Here is an 18,562-nt window from a genome sequence, read left to right as displayed (position 1 = left end):
GAGTCTGGGTGCTGGCCCTGTGCCCTCGCTGCCCCCCGTCTGTGGTCCCCTCGGGTCCCCTAGGTTCCTTTCGGTTCTCGTCCCCCTCCCCTCCCTACAGCTGGCGGCGGGGGCTGCTTCTCGCAGAGCTCTGGGCCGGCTCTGTCAGCTGGGGCCCCCTGCGGCCGTCTGTGTCCCTTGCCGCTAGGACCTGCCAGTCTGCGCGCCATGGCAGCGGCGGCAGCATCCCTGCCAGCATCCCCGCCAGCGGCGGCGGCGGTGGCGTCCACAGCCGCCTCGGATGCTATTGTTCCCTAGTGTTAGTTGCTGTTTGGCTGCTTTTCATCTGGAGCGAACAATAGCAGCGGAGAAAGCTTTGCGTTTTCTTCTGGTGGAGAAGGAAGGACGGTTCCCCGCGAGAGTACTACAGCTCCAGAGGCTGGAGCGGCTGCGGACAGGATGGGGCTGCGAGCCGGGCGCCTGCCGTCCCCGAGCCCGGGCGTCCTGCAGCTGCTGCGGCTGCCACTGTTTTTGCTGTTCTTGCTGAGCTCCGGCGCCCGCGGGGCTGAGGCGCAGGGAGACGCCGAGGTGCCCACCCTCTATCTGTGGAAGACTGGTAAGTGGGACAGAGTTGCCTTTTCCTTCATCTCTAAATCTGGGACCATGATAGGGAGCTGGGGACTCCTGAAGGGATCCCTGTCCTTCCAGCTGGTTCTGTTTATGCCGGGATCCTCAGGTCAAAAGTACGATTCCTGCAAGCGAATTAGGTCACGTCCTATGCCATCAGGAAAGAACAACATAACTAAGAGGCAACAGTGAGTCACTGGGGTGATTGTTTCTCTAGCAGCTCGGCAGTGAATGAGGGCAGCGCTGTACTTTCATTACAAAGTGAAGTGTTTTTCTTCTCTGGGTTTCCAGCCTGAGACTTTCTAAAATGACAGTCTCGCAAAGAACAAGTAAACAGTTTCGCCGATGTTTATGTCGTGTTTGGGCAAACAGTATGCTTACTGCTGTTATATATGAGGGGGCAGAGTTAAGTTTAAGTGTACATTTGTGGTGTGTGGGACACTCGGGGACACCCTGTAAGGATAGATAAAAACAGTAAGAGGCAAGGGATGCTCCTAGGGACCCTTAAGGAAGACTGGACAGCGCAATGTATAATGAGTGTGTTAAAGTGGTTTTTACAGAGTGGAGTGATTAGCATGTGGGTTTTGAAACTTTTTCTTCCCGGAAAGAAGTTTTTTCGCTTTGTTTTTCGACCAGACAAGAAAGGCAGCAATTCACTGCTCCTAAGACTCTCCCTGCAAAGAAAGCTCTGTAGAGGCAGGAATCCTCAGGCTAACAACAAAACCTGAGGGCTCTAGGCTCCCCTCTCTGCGCGGTGGGTGGATGCTCTCTGTCCGCTATGGGAGATGGAATTCTGGAGCCTGCCTGAGACTTCATACACTCACAGGAAGAAAGTGGATGAGGCATTCTCCTTGCTGAGGGCTGAGGATGACTTGAGCGTTCCTGAGCGATGCCTAAATATTGAGTGGGATGAGGCAAAAGGAAAAGTGTCTAAATCGCAAAGTAGGGTCTCCTTTCAGGCTTCAGTCCTAAGCCCTGCTGAGGAGGCAGATCAATTTCCACCAAAATCACACTGATGACTGAACGTTTAAAGAAGGACCACATATCCAAACAACATAGTCAGGGAACTAAACGAAACTGACTTAAAGATAAAATACCTTGGAATATTGGATGAATTGCACCTGCATGCGTTTACATGCACAAATATGGACACAGGCTAGTCAAAGCAAAATCATTCTTGCTTAACCCTTTGAAGGCCAACTGATGGGTGAATGCAGATAAAATCAAATTAATTCCTTTGGTTTTTAAACAAAGAATTGGGAGTTTTATTTTTTTCCCTAAACTAGTAGTAATTGGTATTATTTAGAACGAGCTTCTCAGATAAGTACTGGGCCAACAGTGCTGGGCTAGTTGAAATTTGTACTCTCAAAGGAACGTGAGCCAAGTAGTAATTCAGATGAAAGGAAGTGTATTCAACATGTACTGTGCCGCCTCTCAGGTGCCAATATATGTCAACACTAATGTCAAGGCAGGAACACAAGCCAATTAACAGTTTAAAATAGAAGGAAACATTCGGGATCAAGGGGATGGAGACCGTGAGTCCAGTGCCAGGTTCAGCTCTATCTTGCTCTATGAATAGTTTGCTTGACTTTTGACCTCTGCTTCCTCAGCTGCCTACAGTTTGATAGAATTTGCTTTTGATTGCCCACACATGCAGTGGTAAAAGCAAGTGGGCTGTGAGAAACTAACTCGTGCATTGCCAAGTTTTGTGCAAGCAAGAGCATTGCCAAGTTTTGTGCAAGCAAGAGCTGGTGAGATGACAATGGTGTTACTGTTTTTTTTCCCCCACGGTGATTACCTGTTTGAAGGGAAATAATGGAGAATTTAACCTGCTGGACAAAATAATATTTCCTTCCTTCTTTCTCTTTTTTATAACCCCCACTTAGAGAAAGGGAGATGTTACTAGATCTGAAATGAGTTGAGAATAGTTCTCAGAGGATCTAGGACATATGTAGAGGAAAAGAGTAACCAAAAATACAGAGGTGATAGAATCATGTCTATCTTTGATGAAAAGCAAGCAAGTTAATTTGGTTTAAATGAGAAACGAAGCAAGGGAAAGGTAGAAGTAAAGGAACTGGGAGAGGAGGATAGAAAAGTTGAGTACATCTGCTCCAATCAGGGCAATTTTTCTTTCATCTGTTTACAGGAAGTATCATGAAATATGACATCATTTAGGTGGTTTTCACTGGATAAAGATCTGGAGAAGGAGCTTGAACTGTCAATAGCATGATGTCCATTATGGTGACCTCAGACAGTGCCTGGTTCAATGATTATAAAAGATAATTTTTAAATAGCTACTCAGCCATTAAAAAGTATTTCATTTACATGAATATATATGAAAATGCACATATCTTAAAGTACATGTTCATGTAGTAAAGTGCTTGCGACTTATGCAGAGTATATTAGATTTATGATATGTGATTGATAATACATTATACTTGTTATATGAAAGTTTTAGGTCAACTCACAACAGTTATTGAAGACTTTCAGTTGGTTCTCACTTTAGTAGGCAGTGAATGTGATTTTTGTCATCTTTGCCCTTGACCAGCTTAAAACTAAGCAATACTATAAATGCACAATAATTAATACATGGTGTACCATACTCATGAACATTATACAAGAGCAGAGGTCATGTAGTTGATAAAACAGTTGAGGGTATGGATCAATGAGAAATTCCTTTTGCTTTTGATCCTGGCTTTTTGCCAAATATAAAGTGCAGCAGAGTAGGAAGAGAAAATATAAAAATAAAGATTTACCTCAACATTCCTAGATCTTGAATGTCTCAACGATAGTGCAGCTCATGACTCAGAGGAGAAGTATTAATATCAATGAAGTCAATTTCAAATAGATTTTAAGAAAATTCTAAATTTATGAAAAAGATGTTAGAGCGTAACATACAAGGAGGTTAAGAGCTATTGGAAGCTCTAGGAAGATAATTGAATTATCGTTTGATGAGAAAGAAGAGAGGTGAATCTAAAAGCTGTGGGTATAATAAGAAAACAGAAACAGCATCAGATGTTATAGTAAAGCATAGAGAACAGCTCTGCTTTGTATCTCAGAAGGCATCGGCTCAGATTTAACATTCCTAAAGAAGTCATCAAGATATCTATCATTTCAGTATTCAAGAATTGAGATACAAGGTGACAACGAAGAAGAATCAGATTTCTTAGGGTTGGGAAGAATATCAGTTTAGTTAAGGTACATTGAACTTGAGGTACAGTGATCTAATGGATAAAATTAATGCAAAAAATCTAGTGAGTGATTAGGAGAGGGAACTGTGTTGAATTTGGAAGCTTGGAAGTCAGTTATGATTTTTCGAGTTATGAGCGGTCTGCTAATAAGAGCAAATACTGAAATGTAAAATAAGGATATTTCACAAAGAATACTAAGTTCTTAAGGGGAACATAAGAAACTAGTAAAACAAGTTGAGAAAATATTACCAGAAAAGTTGTAAGGAAATAACAACAGGTACTCAATGGTAGATATGGATTATTAAATCATAATGTAAACGTACAAGAAATTCCATAAATTCTTTGATATGGGGTTGTAAAGCATTGCAGGGAATATCATGCAAGGTGAATAACTGGTAAGGGAGCAGTGGTATTGGGATGAACAATGATGGCTAGAGTGTTAGATATCTAAACTAATTAATAAATAACACAGTAGAAAACATGCACTATAATTAAAATGAATAGCATTTAAGCCTTTCTCTGTACTTTCATGGCGATTTTGTTATAGAGATAACTGAATTACTTCTTAAAATATGAGTTTTAATTTTCTTTTTTATTTATTATACTTGTTTCCTTTAAACATTTCATACATGTATATAATAGATTTTGTTCTATCTATGTTGAGCAAGGTATCTATCCAAAAAGAATAGGTTCCAAAAAAGCCAGTACAAGCAGTAGGGATAAATCCTGGTGCCAATGACAGTGGTCCCTCAGTTTGCCCCAGCCATGCAACTGTCACCCACATTCACAGGGACTAGTTTGGTCCCATGCTTGTTTCTTCCCAGTCTAGCTGGTGTTGGTGAGCCCCCATTAGCTCAGATTGACTGTTTCAGTGGGTGAACCCATCATGATCTTGACCTTTTTGCTCATATTCTCACTCCTCCCACTCTTCAACTGTACTTTGGGATCTCAGTCCAGTGCTCTGATGTGAGTCTCTGCCTCTGCTTCCATCAGTTGCTGAATAAAGGTTCTATGGTGATATTTAAGATATTCACTAGTCTGACTACAGGGCAAGGTCAGTTCGGGCACCCTCTCCTCTATTGCTTAGTAAGGACTTAGCTGGAATCACCTTTGTGGATTCCTGGGAAATTCTCTAGAGCCAGGTTTCTTGCTAGAACCATAATGGCTCCCTCAATCAAGATATCTCTTTCCTTGCTCTCATCTCTGTCCTTTCTCCATCTCGACTATCCCATTCCCTCAAGTTCTCCTTCCTCTTCTTCCCTCCTGTTCCCCTTCCACCCTCCCTTCTCCCTTACCCCCATGCTTTCAGTTTTGTCAGGCAGTCTTGTCTATTTCAGCTTTCCAGGTGGATCTCTAAGTTTTTCTTAGGGTTCGTTCACCTTGTTACTTTTCCTCTCTAGGATAATGAACTATAGGCTCAATATCCTTTGTTTATACATAGTATGCACTTATGAGTGATATTAAGAGTTTAAATTATCTTTCTTTCTTTTTTTTTCTGGATTTTCGAGACAGGGTTTCTCTGTAGTTTTTGGTGCCTGTCCTGGAACTAGCTCTTGTAGACCAGGTTGGCCTCAAACTCACAGAGATCCACCTGCCGATGCCTCCCAATTGCTGGGACTATGTCCTTTACATAACTAAATATTATACCACCACTGTCCGGCGAGTTTAAATTTTCTTGTTGACAAAGGACATGGAGTTTGAATTTTCTTGTTGACTATGTCCCTTGCTTTACAACCTAGAAACATCCTAAATGCCCCTGACTGAAAAATTGATAAGGAAAATTGGTGGAGTACTACACAGAAGAAAAACAATAATGACATCTTGAAATTTGTAGGCAAATAGATGGAGGTAGAAAACATCATACTGAGTGAGGTATCCCAGACCCAGAAAGGCAATTATCATATGTATTCACTCATTGGTGGTTTTAAACATAAAGCAAAGAAAACCAGTTTGGAAATCATAATCCCAGAGAACCTAGACAGTTATGAGGACCCTAAGAGAAACATAAATGTATCTAATCTACATCAGAAGTAGAAAAAGAGAAGACCTCCAGAGTAAATTGGGAGCATGGGGACCATGGGAGAGGGCTGAATGGGAGGGGAGAGGAAGGGAGGGAAACAGAGTAAAATGTATAGCTCAATACAGTCAATTAAAAAAGTTTAAATTTTCAATTGTTTTATATTATAGCTAACTAAAATTAACTTGCCTTTATATGAATTGTTAATAATATATGCACATCAGTCAAATTACTGATGTTATTGTAATTTGAAAAAATAAGATATTGTTAGATGGCAAATAATCACTCTAAGTATTAAATGATTTCTTACTGTTTATACTTTTATTTGCTTATGGAATTATTCACCTAATTGTTTTGGTTAATTATATTCACCCAACAATTTTACATTACAAGAAAGAACAACAGACTGACCAATTTGGCTTCCACCAACTTAAGTCATGGAGACTTATTCTCAGTTACGTCCTAATGAACAATGAATATACTTTTAGGGTAATGGGATTATTTTGAAATCTGAGAAACATGAAAATATTGTCCATTATTTAGAATTGAACTATTTGCAAGTATAATTATCTCTTAAGAAGAATGCCTCTCACATTAGGTTCATGCAACATAACTATACTGTTTTTAGTAGTCACAATGTCCTTTACATAACTAATTATGAAATGATACCTTTATTTTTCAATATGAAGTGAAATGTAATCATTTCCCTTTTATTTTCTTTTACTGAGAATCATTGCTGTTTGAAAATAAAGTCATCTGCAGTGTCTGCAGAGAATCATCTCTTCATACCAGTTCGTACATAGGAAAAGAGAGACCTATCATACCAGACAGTCAGATACCTTTCTTGAACTTCAGTTATGCTGGAAAAGTGCCTTTCTTTGAACCCTGATCGATTTACTCATAAACTTGACGAAAGGATGAGCACCAATATCATTTCGTCCTGGTCAGAGTGTTTGAAAACATTCTATCTCTGTTACCTATAAAATTATTTTGTGTCCTGAATATTTATTCATTTATTTATTTTACATTCCTGCTGCAGCCTCCCTTCCCTAATCTCCCCTTCCAGTCTTCCCATCCCATTCTCCCTCCCATCCCCAATCATTTCCTCTTTCATCTCCATCCATGAAAGGGCACATTGCCTATGAGTAATAATAAAATATTTTATTTTATCTCCACTATGGTTTAATGGCATATATTCTCTAGAATTTAATATAGCAACATTTATAAGGTACAAGTGAAATGCTTCATTCACATAAGGAATTCAATAGTTTTGATTTTAATAGTTTGCTAGCGTTATTCTACACAATTTAGTAACCTCAATCAAGTCTGGAAATGTGTATTAGCTCTCTCTAAAAACACTGTTTGCCATGTAAATACATTTTATATCTTACATTGATATAGTTAAAATACCACAGGTTATAAGGAATGTAGAATTATAGAATGAAATGCACACAGATTGAGATCATACAGAATTGTTTTAACCTAGATCCTACATAGTTATACTGGTTATTTAAATGCTATGATGTTTTATATTAGAATGTTAACAGAAGTTCTGAAGTGTAAAAGTACCTGTGAAGTTTTAGCAGGTACTAAAGAGAAAGTATTTAACTAGGTCCTCTAAGGTTCTCTCACAGATATAATTCACAAGGATTCAACTGGTCGCAACTGTTTGTTTGCTGATTTCAATTAAGGAACAAACAAGACGATCTAGAAAATGAAGTTATTTGTTCATACATCTAACTATTACATTAAATTGGCACTTACCGAAGATCATAAGAATATTCTCAATAGCAATTCCAAAGTTAATTGTACAATAGAAGCTTTGGTACTTCATTTTGTAATGGTTCTCGGGGGACTGAGCAAGAGACTGAAATTCCACATACTTCAAAAAAATCTTATTTCAGAGTTTCATGCATGTTTACAATGAAATATGATGTTTACTCTATATCACCCCTCTTCAACTCTCCTCAGATTCCCAAACATATATCCCCTGCCTTTTTTCTAACTTTTTCTCCTCCTTTTCTCCCCTGCCCCAATTTTTAGTTCGTGTGTGTTTGTCTGGTTGGTTGGTTGGCTTTTTGTTTGTTTGTTTCTTTTTTGTTTGTTGGAGAACTGTATTGTTATGACTGCTCTGGACCTAGCTCTGTAGACCAGGCTGGTCTTGAACTCAGAGATGTGCCTGCCTCTGCTTCCTGAGTGCTTAGATTACAGGCATGTACCACCACTTCCCATTCCCACTCCCATTTTTATTCTTTCACTTTATTGTTTTTATTATCCAGTAAGTGCTGTGCATAGTGCATGGGTATGATTAGATCACACACTGGAGCCTGTGCAACCACCAATGGCCACCTTTCAAAAGAAGTGTTCTCCCTCTCTCAACAGCTATCAATGCCAATAGCTCCTCATCTGATAGTGTTGCTCCAGCTTTATGTGTTGGTTTGTTTTAGTTTGTAAGCAATCATTTGAATGAGCAGTTCAAGTTCCTGAGGCTTATACTGGACCACATCCTTTTTTTGTTCTAGGTGTATGGAAAATTAAGTAGAGTTTGATCTTTCCATTAACATACCATCTCTTCTTTTTTCTTCTATTATTAAAATCTTGTGAGGCAGAGGCAGGCAGATCTCAGTGAATTCCAGGCCAACCTGGTCTACACCAGGACAGCCAACACTGTTACACAGAGAAATTCTGTCTCAAAAAAAAAAAACAAAAACAAAAGACAGACAAACAAAAGAACCCTTGTGCCAATGTTATATATTGATACAATCTATTACTTAACTCATTATCTTAACTAATGTCCATGGTTTCCATTAATGTTCATTCTTTGTGCTATACATTCTATGGATTTGACATACACATGAAGATTTATGATATGCCATGCTGGTATTTTATAAGAAAATTTCATTGACATAAAATTATCTGTGCTCAGTCTATTTATTCCTCATTCACTGTCACTGAGTCTCTAGCAGCAACTGATATTACTGCCTCTACATTTGGAGTTTTTCAATGGTAAATAGTCGAAATCATGCAGTGTCTCTTCCTATTATCTTCTTTCTCTTATAATAATCATTTAAAATTCCTGCAATTTTTTTTATTGTTTAGTAGTTCATTCTAGTATTGATTAATACTCCATTGTTTATATATGCTACAGTCTATCAATTCGCCTACTGAAGGACTCTGAAGTTGCCCCCAAGTGCTGCAAATTATAAATATAAATGTTTCTATGGATCTTTGTTTTAACTTATTTGGTTACTAAGGAATTTGAGGTTTCAAAAGACTGCAACAGATACAGTTTCTCTTCCCTGCCCCCCTGTCGGCTTGCTGCCTGAAGAAGATATAAAACTCTCAGCTACTTCTCCAGTACCAAACTTTCCTGCCTGCTTCCATGCTCTCTGCCATGATGATAATGGACTAATACTAAAATTTATGTACTCTACTCTTCTCTGGAACCATAATCCCTAAATTAAATGCCTCCCTTTGGGACTACCTTGGTCAAGGTCTCTTCACATAAATAGAACAATAACTATTACAGTTGTCTGTACTTAAAGAAAGACATGACTGGGAAAAGTTGGACATAGACTCTGCCTTTGACCAGGTGGAAATAGTAACATCCCATTGTGCTGACACTGTGGTCAGGTTACCAGGGAACCTAGTAGTTAAGGCAGAGAGAAACTGAGATTTCTCCATTGAAATACTGAGCTGAGCGCCCACAAGCAGGAATCATTGAACAATGGTTGTTGAGTGAATACTTTGCATACATAAATGGAAAAACATGAACCACTATCAAAGTAGACAATATAAAGCTATTTCAGGACCTCGGTGGAAAACCAAGTCCCTTAATCATCAGAGGGAGACACTGATTTTGTAGAGGTAACAATTTAATTTATGGAAGGTTTGTATCATACATGTTCTTCCTTGGATTATGATATCATTAACAATAGCTAGATATTTGAGTCTTGTAAATGAATATGTTTACATGTATGTTTTAGCATGTGTTAAAGAGTGGCATCAGAATACCAATAGTAATTATTTGGGTTACATTTTATGTTTGATGGTTTTTTTTTTTGTTTTGTTTTGTTTTTTTTTGTTTTTGTTTTTTTTTTTTTTTTTGAGACAAGGTTTCTCTTCGTAGTCATGACTTTCCTAGAACTCACTTTGTGGACCAGGGTGGCCTTGAGCTCACAGAAACCTTGCTTGTCCTTGTCTCCAGAGTACCGGGATTAATGGTGTCTGCCATTAATGGTGTCTAGCAAGTCTACAGTGCCCAGTCTTCACAGGTGTTTCCTCATCCAGTGCTAAGCAGGCCAGACTTTGGTTAGCTTCCAAGATTAGACAAGATCAGGGGCATTGAGGGTTCTATAGCCTTAGACTGGGCTACATTGTTTAAACGTTATTTTTATTCACTCTGTCAGAATCTGAGAATGTGAGCGTAAACGTCACCAACCCAGTGTCCCAGATTCTGTCCCCGACAGTGAAAGGCACAAGTGCTGAAGGACTGAACCCATAGTTAGAATGAAAGCAGCACTAACTACTTGGTGGTATGCACTTACATGCACTTAAATCTGCATTTATTAAAATAAGTTATTTAAGAACAGAATTTTGGGTCAGGTATACATGAACTGCTCAAAAAATTAGAGCTGTAACTTCTAATCTCTTTCTGTGTTTTGTTCTTCAGCTATAATTTAGGTATGCATTATGGTCTACTTTTCAATATAGTTTAAAGAAAATAAGATAAATATGTACAGGACTTAAACAGTGTTTGGTATTTACTCATAAAACAGTTATCTACTGCCTGTCAGTGATCTCAGTGTGAACTGAAAATGCTCTCCCCACCCCTGGGAAAAAGTCTGTAGCTGGCATCTTTTACTTCTTTGATTTGGTTCTTCCTTTATGGATCTATGCATAATACCTGTGCCTTACTACATCTGATAGTGGTTTTTCCCCCTGCCTGTTGCTGGGCAAAAAGCATCACAGCTTTTTAGCAAGTACCATGCTTTTAAACAGAGTACAGTTTTTGAAAGCACAGGGTATTCTGCCTTGATGTTTTTCCTTGAGACTGCACACATCCTTGCTGTGCTGGGAATGCTGGAGGTGAGACTCCTTAAAAGAGGGGCTATGCAGCTTCCAAATGATCTAGTGTAGAAACACCTGAGACTATTCTTGGCATGATAAGTTAACTCTGTGATGTGTGAAGAGGAAGTGAATGCTGCGTTTCCCAACGTGCAATGTGTTTGCCTGTATACATTTAGGTCACATATAATTAGACCAATAATTATACATTTAGGTCACATATATAGTTAGACTAACAATTTGCATACTTAAGTCTACATGGTTCAATATATTACTAAGAAAACTATTTAATCTCTACTTGGAGGAAAGTTAGCTGTGCAAAACTGTTTCATGCCCATTAAAACATATTTACCTATACATTTCTAAATTGCATTAAGAATTTCAAATTTATGGTAGAATCACAATAATGTACCATTATAAACACACTAACCTAACATACAACATACATATCTATCCATATGTGTCCTAAATGTGTAAATATAGACATGTTTGCACAAACACCCTTCCTCATTTATAGCTAAATCACCACACAGAACTTCATTATATATCTATTAGAAAATTACGTCTTGTGAAATGTGTTTTGTATGTGTTATTTATAGTACTGGCTTTAAAATGTTATTCAATTATTCATACTTTTTGTTAAAATATTAATTATTTTTAATTTTATTTTAGTGTGCTTTGTGCTAATTTTTCTGCTCAATAAAACTCTATAAAAGCATCTATTATGCAAGTTGTTATACCATCTCCCACCACTTAAGAGTTTTATTTTTAGAAGCTTTATGTCTAACCATCTTCCTGTGTTTGCCACCCTGGTGTCTGAGCCATGTCTACAAACTGCAGTGCCTGCATATATTTCTATGAAATACTTTTCTTTTAGTAGTATCTGTCTGCAATCACATCAACAAATTCTAATTTGTTTGTGTTACAAATAGTCAACATTGATTAAAACATTGTGAAGACAGTATTGGAAAGAAACTCAAGCAGAATAGTACAGACATTGTATTCCTGCTATCCATAGGTGACAGTTAAGGTAAAGACAACACATTCTGTATCTTCAGAGGATGCCAACCATAGAAATACGTGGTCTTTTTCCTCTCTGGCCTGTGTCGATTAGGCTCAATTAAGTAGAACCAGATTTGTAGTGTCTATTTTATGGCATGTTCTGTGCCAGAACAGGAGAGCAGACTTAAAGAGCATGTGAATCTGTATCTCTTGGAAATCCCATTAAGTTTCAATAGGTCATTCGAAATAAACAAACTGACTGTAAAGAGAGAAGCATATACAGTTGAAGAGTTCAGACAGAGACATTCAGTACAGGACACATTGACTCTTTTGCAAAACGGAACAAGCAAAGAATATTTTCCTACAACATAAGCTTGAAAGATAAACAATTTACAAAGTAGACAGAAACTAAAACAGATAGAATTACATGCAGATAAGGAACACTGATTAAAAACAAAACAAAATGAATAGAGGCTAAGAGAGATCATATGCATGCCTGTAACACAAGTACTCAGGAAGCTGAGTCAGGAGGGCTGTTAGTTCAAAACCAGTCAGGCTTCAGAAAGAGAAAGAGTAAGACAGACAGACAGACAGACAGACAGACAGACAGAGACAGAGAGAGACACACACATACATACACACACACACACACACAGAGAGAGAGAGAGAGAGAGAGAGAGAGAAACTTTTTACAAAGAACCACAGGAAATCCAGCAAGATGGTTCATGTGGTAAAGGATCCTGCTTTTATGTCTTTGATCCCTGGCATACCCAAAGTGAAAGAAGAAAAGCAACTCCTACAAGTGCTATGTGTCTGCACACAGGAGTGGGGGCATACATACTCTCTCACACATAAATAAATAAGTAGGTAAGTAAATTAATAAATAGGAATGATTGACTTGGTTATGGAGTAGTGTGTTGGTATGTTTTGGATGGTGAGGAATGGGCTGGCTATGCAGAGTTGTCTCTGATTCTAAGGAGATTGTCTAAGACTTTCATCCTCTGATTTATGGAAAAAAAGTATGTATAGAATATTTCCAGGAGTAAAAAGAATATACTTGTAAATATTAAGCAAGGGGAACTTACAAATTTCATACAAATATTGTTTTAAATGAACTTCCTTCACTTTTCTTGTAAACTTTGCAAGATAAGCACAGCCTTTAGTGATGCTAATTACACAAACATCTAGAATAACTTTCCTATTATTTGAAATTGGAATGTAGTTACATAATTCCTCCTTTTCCTCTTCCCCTCTATAATCTTCCCATATAGCCTCTTACTATCTTTAAGTTCATGATCTATTTTCATTTTTTGTTATATACATTTATTCCTAGTTATTTCATTAAAAACTGCTCAATCTGCATAATGTTATTTCCATGTGTACGATTTCAGAGCTGACCTCTTGCTATTGAATAAACAACTGGGAGTTCTTCCTTGGAGAAAACTATTTCTCCTGCTTTCAGTTTAGTTGCCTATAATTCTTATATGGGGTGGGACAAATAAAGATTTATCTCTTCTTGTTAGCCTGTCTATTCATGTAGTATTTGTTTAGATCATGTTGATCAGACTTTCTGAGTATTCCCTGACCTTTCTAAGAGATGTAATAACAGAACCGTTCCTATTCCTGGGCTGTTGTGTTCTTTCTTCCTACTCTTCCCCAACTATGCCTAAACGCAGGGCTTAAGAATTGTGTTGTCGATGTATCAATTGGAGCAAGGCAACTCAAGGCCATTGTTCTCTGTATTTTGACCTGGAGCAGTTTTGAGTAATGATCTCTGTATGTTACAATGAAGCTTTATTGATGAGGAGTGAGAAGGACATCTGCCTGTGCGTACAAGGACAAAGGTATGGAATATCAGTAAGGATTATGCTGGGTAAGTAAAGTAGAGGTTGCAGGTTTTTCTTAAAGACCTGTGACTTCATTAGCCTTGGGTAGTTAGTTGCTAGGTTTTCATTGCAGGCATGATTTCACTCTTGTTGGGTCCAATTAGAGAGACTTTAGTCTCTGTGAAGGTATGCATGCTACCATTGCCCAATAGGGTCACACATCACACTGGTCATTGTTGGAGATCATAGGCATCATAGTTAGGTAGGAATATTAGTTGCTTCCCTCCTTAGAAGCTAGCATTGTGCCTTTTATGCCATGAAAACTAGTCCTCAGGGAGGAATCATTTAGGTCAGGACCAGTTCTGGTGCCTCCCAGTCCAGTGTCTGAAGTGGATGGTGTCTTCATTAATAGAAACATAAATTTCACTTCTGGAAGATAACAAAAGGGAACAACAACAGATTACAATGATGGTAGAGTCTCTTAAATAAAACTGACCAGTAACTGAAAAGGTTTTTTGTTTTTTTTTTTTAGTCTGGGATTAGGGTTTTTCTTAGAAAGTCTATGACACTTGAGTAGAGCATTATCTGCCCCACTAGGTGAATTTGAGTTAAATTTTATATGAGTACAAAGGTTTACATGTAGTACATGCCATTTTAGGAAAGTAGATAATGTGATTCCTTATGATTTTTTTAGACATCCTTATTATTTTCCATCCTCCTTTTGTCTTCTTCTGTATTGACCTCCCTTGGTCTACCCTCATTAAAAGTCCTTCCCCATTTTCCCATTTCCTCAATTATTTGTACTTTGCTATTCCCCTCGCTATTGATCCCCAAGACTACCATGATTACTTTGTACTTTCCTGTTTCCTACAGACTATTTCAAGTTGTACACTCACATTTTCTTTGAGGTCATTGTGAATGGGTTTGTGTCTATGATTTCTTTTTCTTTGTGAATGTTGTTGGTGTATTGAAAATCCTAATGATTTTTATAAATTGATTCTGTATCCTGGCACATTACTAAAACTGGTCATTTCTAGAAGTTTTTTTTTTTTTTGGTAAAATTTTTGAGATCCCATATGTATAATAGCATATCATCTGAAAATAGGGATAGTTTGACATTTTGTTTTACTATTTGCATCTCTTTAGGTTTTTTCTTTGGTTGTATTGGTGTACTTCATACTTCAAGTACTATATTGAAAAGAACTGTGGATAGTGGACGGCTCTGTTTTGTTTCTGATTTTAGTGGGATTGCTTCAAGTTTTTCTACATTTAGAATGATGTAAATCATTAAACAGGCTCCTCATATATAACTTATTGTATTGAGGTACATTCCCCTAATCCTATTCATTCTCTTGGACCTTTATCATGAACACGTGGTGGATTATTGTCACAGGTCTTTTCTTCAGTTAGATGATCATGTGATTTTTGTCTTTACATTCAGTTACATAGTTTATTAATTTATTGACTTGTATATATTGAAACATATTTGTGATAAAATCAATTGGTCGTAGCGGATAATCTTTTTTATATATGTCTATATTCAGTTTGCAAGTATTTTATTGCATATTTTTGAGTCTTTGAATACCAAGGATATTAGTCTATAGTCCTTCCTTCCTTCTTTCTTTTCTTTTTTTAACCTGGTTTTAATATTAGAGCAATACTAACTTCACTAAATGAATTTAGCAATGCTCCTTCTGTTTATAATTTTCTGAACAATTTAGGAAACATTGGCTGATATTTTGTTGATATCCATTGGAGGCCAGCCCTTTTCTGAATAGAAAGCAAGGAGTGGATTGAACGGATGGAGGGGAAGAAGGGAAGTAGTTGGGAGGAGAGAAGGGAGGGAAAATATGATGGGTATAAACTAAATAAATTAATTATAAAGATGGAAAGAAAGAAAGAGAGAGATGAAGGAAGGAAGGAATAAAGAAAGGAAGGAAGGAAAGAAGGAAAGAAGGAAGGAAGGAAGAAAGAAAGAAAGAAAGAAAGAAAGAAAGAAAGAAAGAAAGAAAGAAAGAAAGAAAAAGAAGTCTGGTAGAGTTAATTATACTGTGAATCCAGATGGTCCTGGCATTTTCCATTTTCTTTTTTCCTTCCTTCGTTCCTTCCTTCCTTCCTTCGTTCCTTCCTTCCTTCGTTCCTTCCTTCCTTCCTTCCTTCCTTTGTTCCTTCCTTCCTTCCTTCCTTCCTTTGCTCCTTCCTTCCTTCGTTCATTCCTTCCTTCTTTCCTTTCTTAAAGGAGTTACTGTTTGAATCTTCTTTGTTATAGGTCTGTTTAGGTTGCTTATCTCTTCCTCTTTGTAGTTTAATTTTGGTGATTTAGTTGAATCGAGAAATTCATCCATTTCTTTTATATTTTCCACCTTAACCAAGCAGAGTTTTTAAAGTACTCCTTGTAATGCTTTGACATTCATTAGTCCTTCTAATTCTACATGCATTTTTCCCATTAGTATAGTGTGGTGATATTTTGTTTGTGATCTAACAATTAAAACTTGCCTGAAGAGTGCAGACTTAGCCACTAGCTAGCCATAGAGACCAGGCAGTGGTGGCATACACCTTTAATCCCAGCACTCCAGACACAGTGGCAGACAGATCTCTGTGAGTTTAAGCCACCCTGGGTACAATAGATTGGTCCAGTCTCAAAGAGAAACAGACCCAGGCAGTAGTGGCTCAAGACTTTAATCCCAGTATTTGGGAATTACATGCCTTTAATAGCAACAACACCTGGGAGGTGGAGACAGAAAAGGAAATGGCTGAGCTGAGAGAGGAATATGAGGCAGGAAGAGACAGGAGTTCAAGGCAATCTGAGGATTCATAAGGACAGGATCTTGCCCCCTTGAGTTCAAGGATTTTTTTTATAGGTAAGAACTAGTCACTGCCTGCTCTGCTTCTCTGATAGTTCAGCTTTCACCCCCATGATATCTGTCTATGGGTTTTTTTATTATTAAAACAAGTTATAAATCACAGTACTGTGTAGTAAGTATCTATTTTGACTCATTTGTTAAGTTCATTTCTTATCTTATTTTTTCTGCTGCATTTTTTGAGTAGATCTATAGTAAGTGAATAAACAGTCTTTCTCTGGTGGAGTCTGTGATGGAGAATGTGAGAAGAGCGAACCATGGTGGTCCCAAAGCAAGTTTAGCTAACTCTTTTTGCCAGCTTGCTCGGTTTGAGGGAGTGCTATTCCCTATTCCTGCTAAAGATTCTTTGGTTGTTTTTATGAAGAAGTGTCAATTTTAAAAAACAAAATCTCATAAGAGATAACAGTGTGGTTCATCTACAACACCTCATGGACTAACACTGGATGATAAGTTTAAGACCCTTGTCTTCACCAAATCATCTTTCACTTTAAAAGCATATAAAACTAAGTGTGACAGTAGAAAAATATATTACAACATGCATTTCTTTTAATCTTAGAGAATGATTCTAGGAGAGAACACGGGTGTCTGAAAATCCCGGTATATGCCCATCTGTATTTTATATACCATCCTTTGTTGGTTTACTGGCTTGTGAGCCCTATGGAGGGGAGGAGGCCTCTCTGGAGAGGAGGTATTCCTGGCTTCTGAGTTGGTATAGAAAATTACAGGAATGCAGTGGCATCTCCAAGTTCAGCTGCTCTATAAAACAGCTTCTTCTGACAGTTTGCAGTCGCAACTGCATATCTCTAATGGGAGAGTCATCAAAGCAGATTTGGATTTATGGGATCAAATAATTCATAAAGAAAGCCTTGACGGCAGCTAAGATACAGTTCTTTGCTTGTCTCTAACTGTAAAATTTAATGGAGCTTCTTCAGCTCCCTTGGCTCGTGTTGTAAGAGCACTGGCTTTGAACTGCTTTAGCCATGAAAGTTCCACAAACATAACTAATATCTCATCAGACAAAGTAGCGTCTCAAACTTGGGGTAGAACTCTGCAAGGCTGTGGTATCCTGGCTGTAGCAAAAGTGTGAAAGACACTTCTTGTGGTAATTTTTTATTTTGATAACATCATCTAAAAGCTAAGTTGGTGAGAATCTTTTCTGAACAAAAACGTGAAACGATGAGTGAAAATTAACTCTTGTGTCTTTTTTTTTATTTTGTCCAAGATAGATTTCCTTTGTAGCCATATAATAAATAGTTGGGAATTTTACAAGAGTGGCATTTTTAATGTTACATTCGACATGGTTTTTACCATGCAACAATTCATTTTTAAAAAAGACAATTTAGTGTCTTTTAGTATATTCACAGAATGGTGTATGCATAACTATCTTAATTTTAAAACATTCTCATAGCTTGCTCAAAAAAATTTTGTATTCTATAGTCATTAACTTGTGGCCTATGTAAGTATGAAGCTGTTTTTTTTTTTTTTGTTATACATTTGTTAATTCTTTTTTTTTTTTTTTTTTTTTTTTTTTGGTTTTTTGAGACAGGGTTTCTCTGTGGCTTTGGAGCCTGTCCTGGAACTAGCTCTTGTAGACCAGGCTGGTCTCGAACTCACAGAGATCCGCCTGCCTCTGCCTCCCGAGTGCTGGGATTAAAGGCGTGCGCCACCACCGCCCGGCTCATTTGTTAATTCTTAACATTTTATATGAAATAATTTTCTCTGGGTTCAGAGTTCATTAATATTATAATACATGTCCACATATCGTTTTGTGATACTGCTCCCTATTATTCATTTCATTAACGAAGCAAATTTTTTATGTATTTGTTGATGGATATTTGGGTTATTTCAATTTTAAGACCCTTGTGAACATTACCACTGACATTATTTTTTGTTTCTTTGTTTGATTGTTCACATAGGTTTTCCTCCTTCAAGCAACTAGGAAGGACAGAGTGTCTCTCCCCATCAGTTGTTGTTGGTGATATAGCCTTAGAG

General features: G+C 37.7%; 1 protein-coding gene across 1 annotated transcript in view; it reads left to right on the top strand.

Annotated features, from left to right (window-relative positions):
• Nucleotides 1-438: 438 nt before the first annotated feature.
• Nucleotides 439-18,562, top strand: part of Thsd7a (thrombospondin type 1 domain containing 7A) — a 427,159-nt gene continuing 409,035 nt past the window's right edge. Inside the window, exon 1 of the mRNA XM_038319827.1 lies at nt 439-595. Coding sequence (XP_038175755.1) covers nt 439-595 — 157 coding nt within the window. The remainder of the gene's footprint in view (nt 596-18,562) is intronic.

The sequence above is a fragment of the Arvicola amphibius genome, chromosome 2, assembly GCF_903992535.2.
Source record: "Arvicola amphibius chromosome 2, mArvAmp1.2, whole genome shotgun sequence".
NCBI lineage: Eukaryota > Metazoa > Chordata > Mammalia > Rodentia > Cricetidae > Arvicola > Arvicola amphibius.
This window is presented reverse-complemented; position numbering and strand designations above follow the sequence as displayed.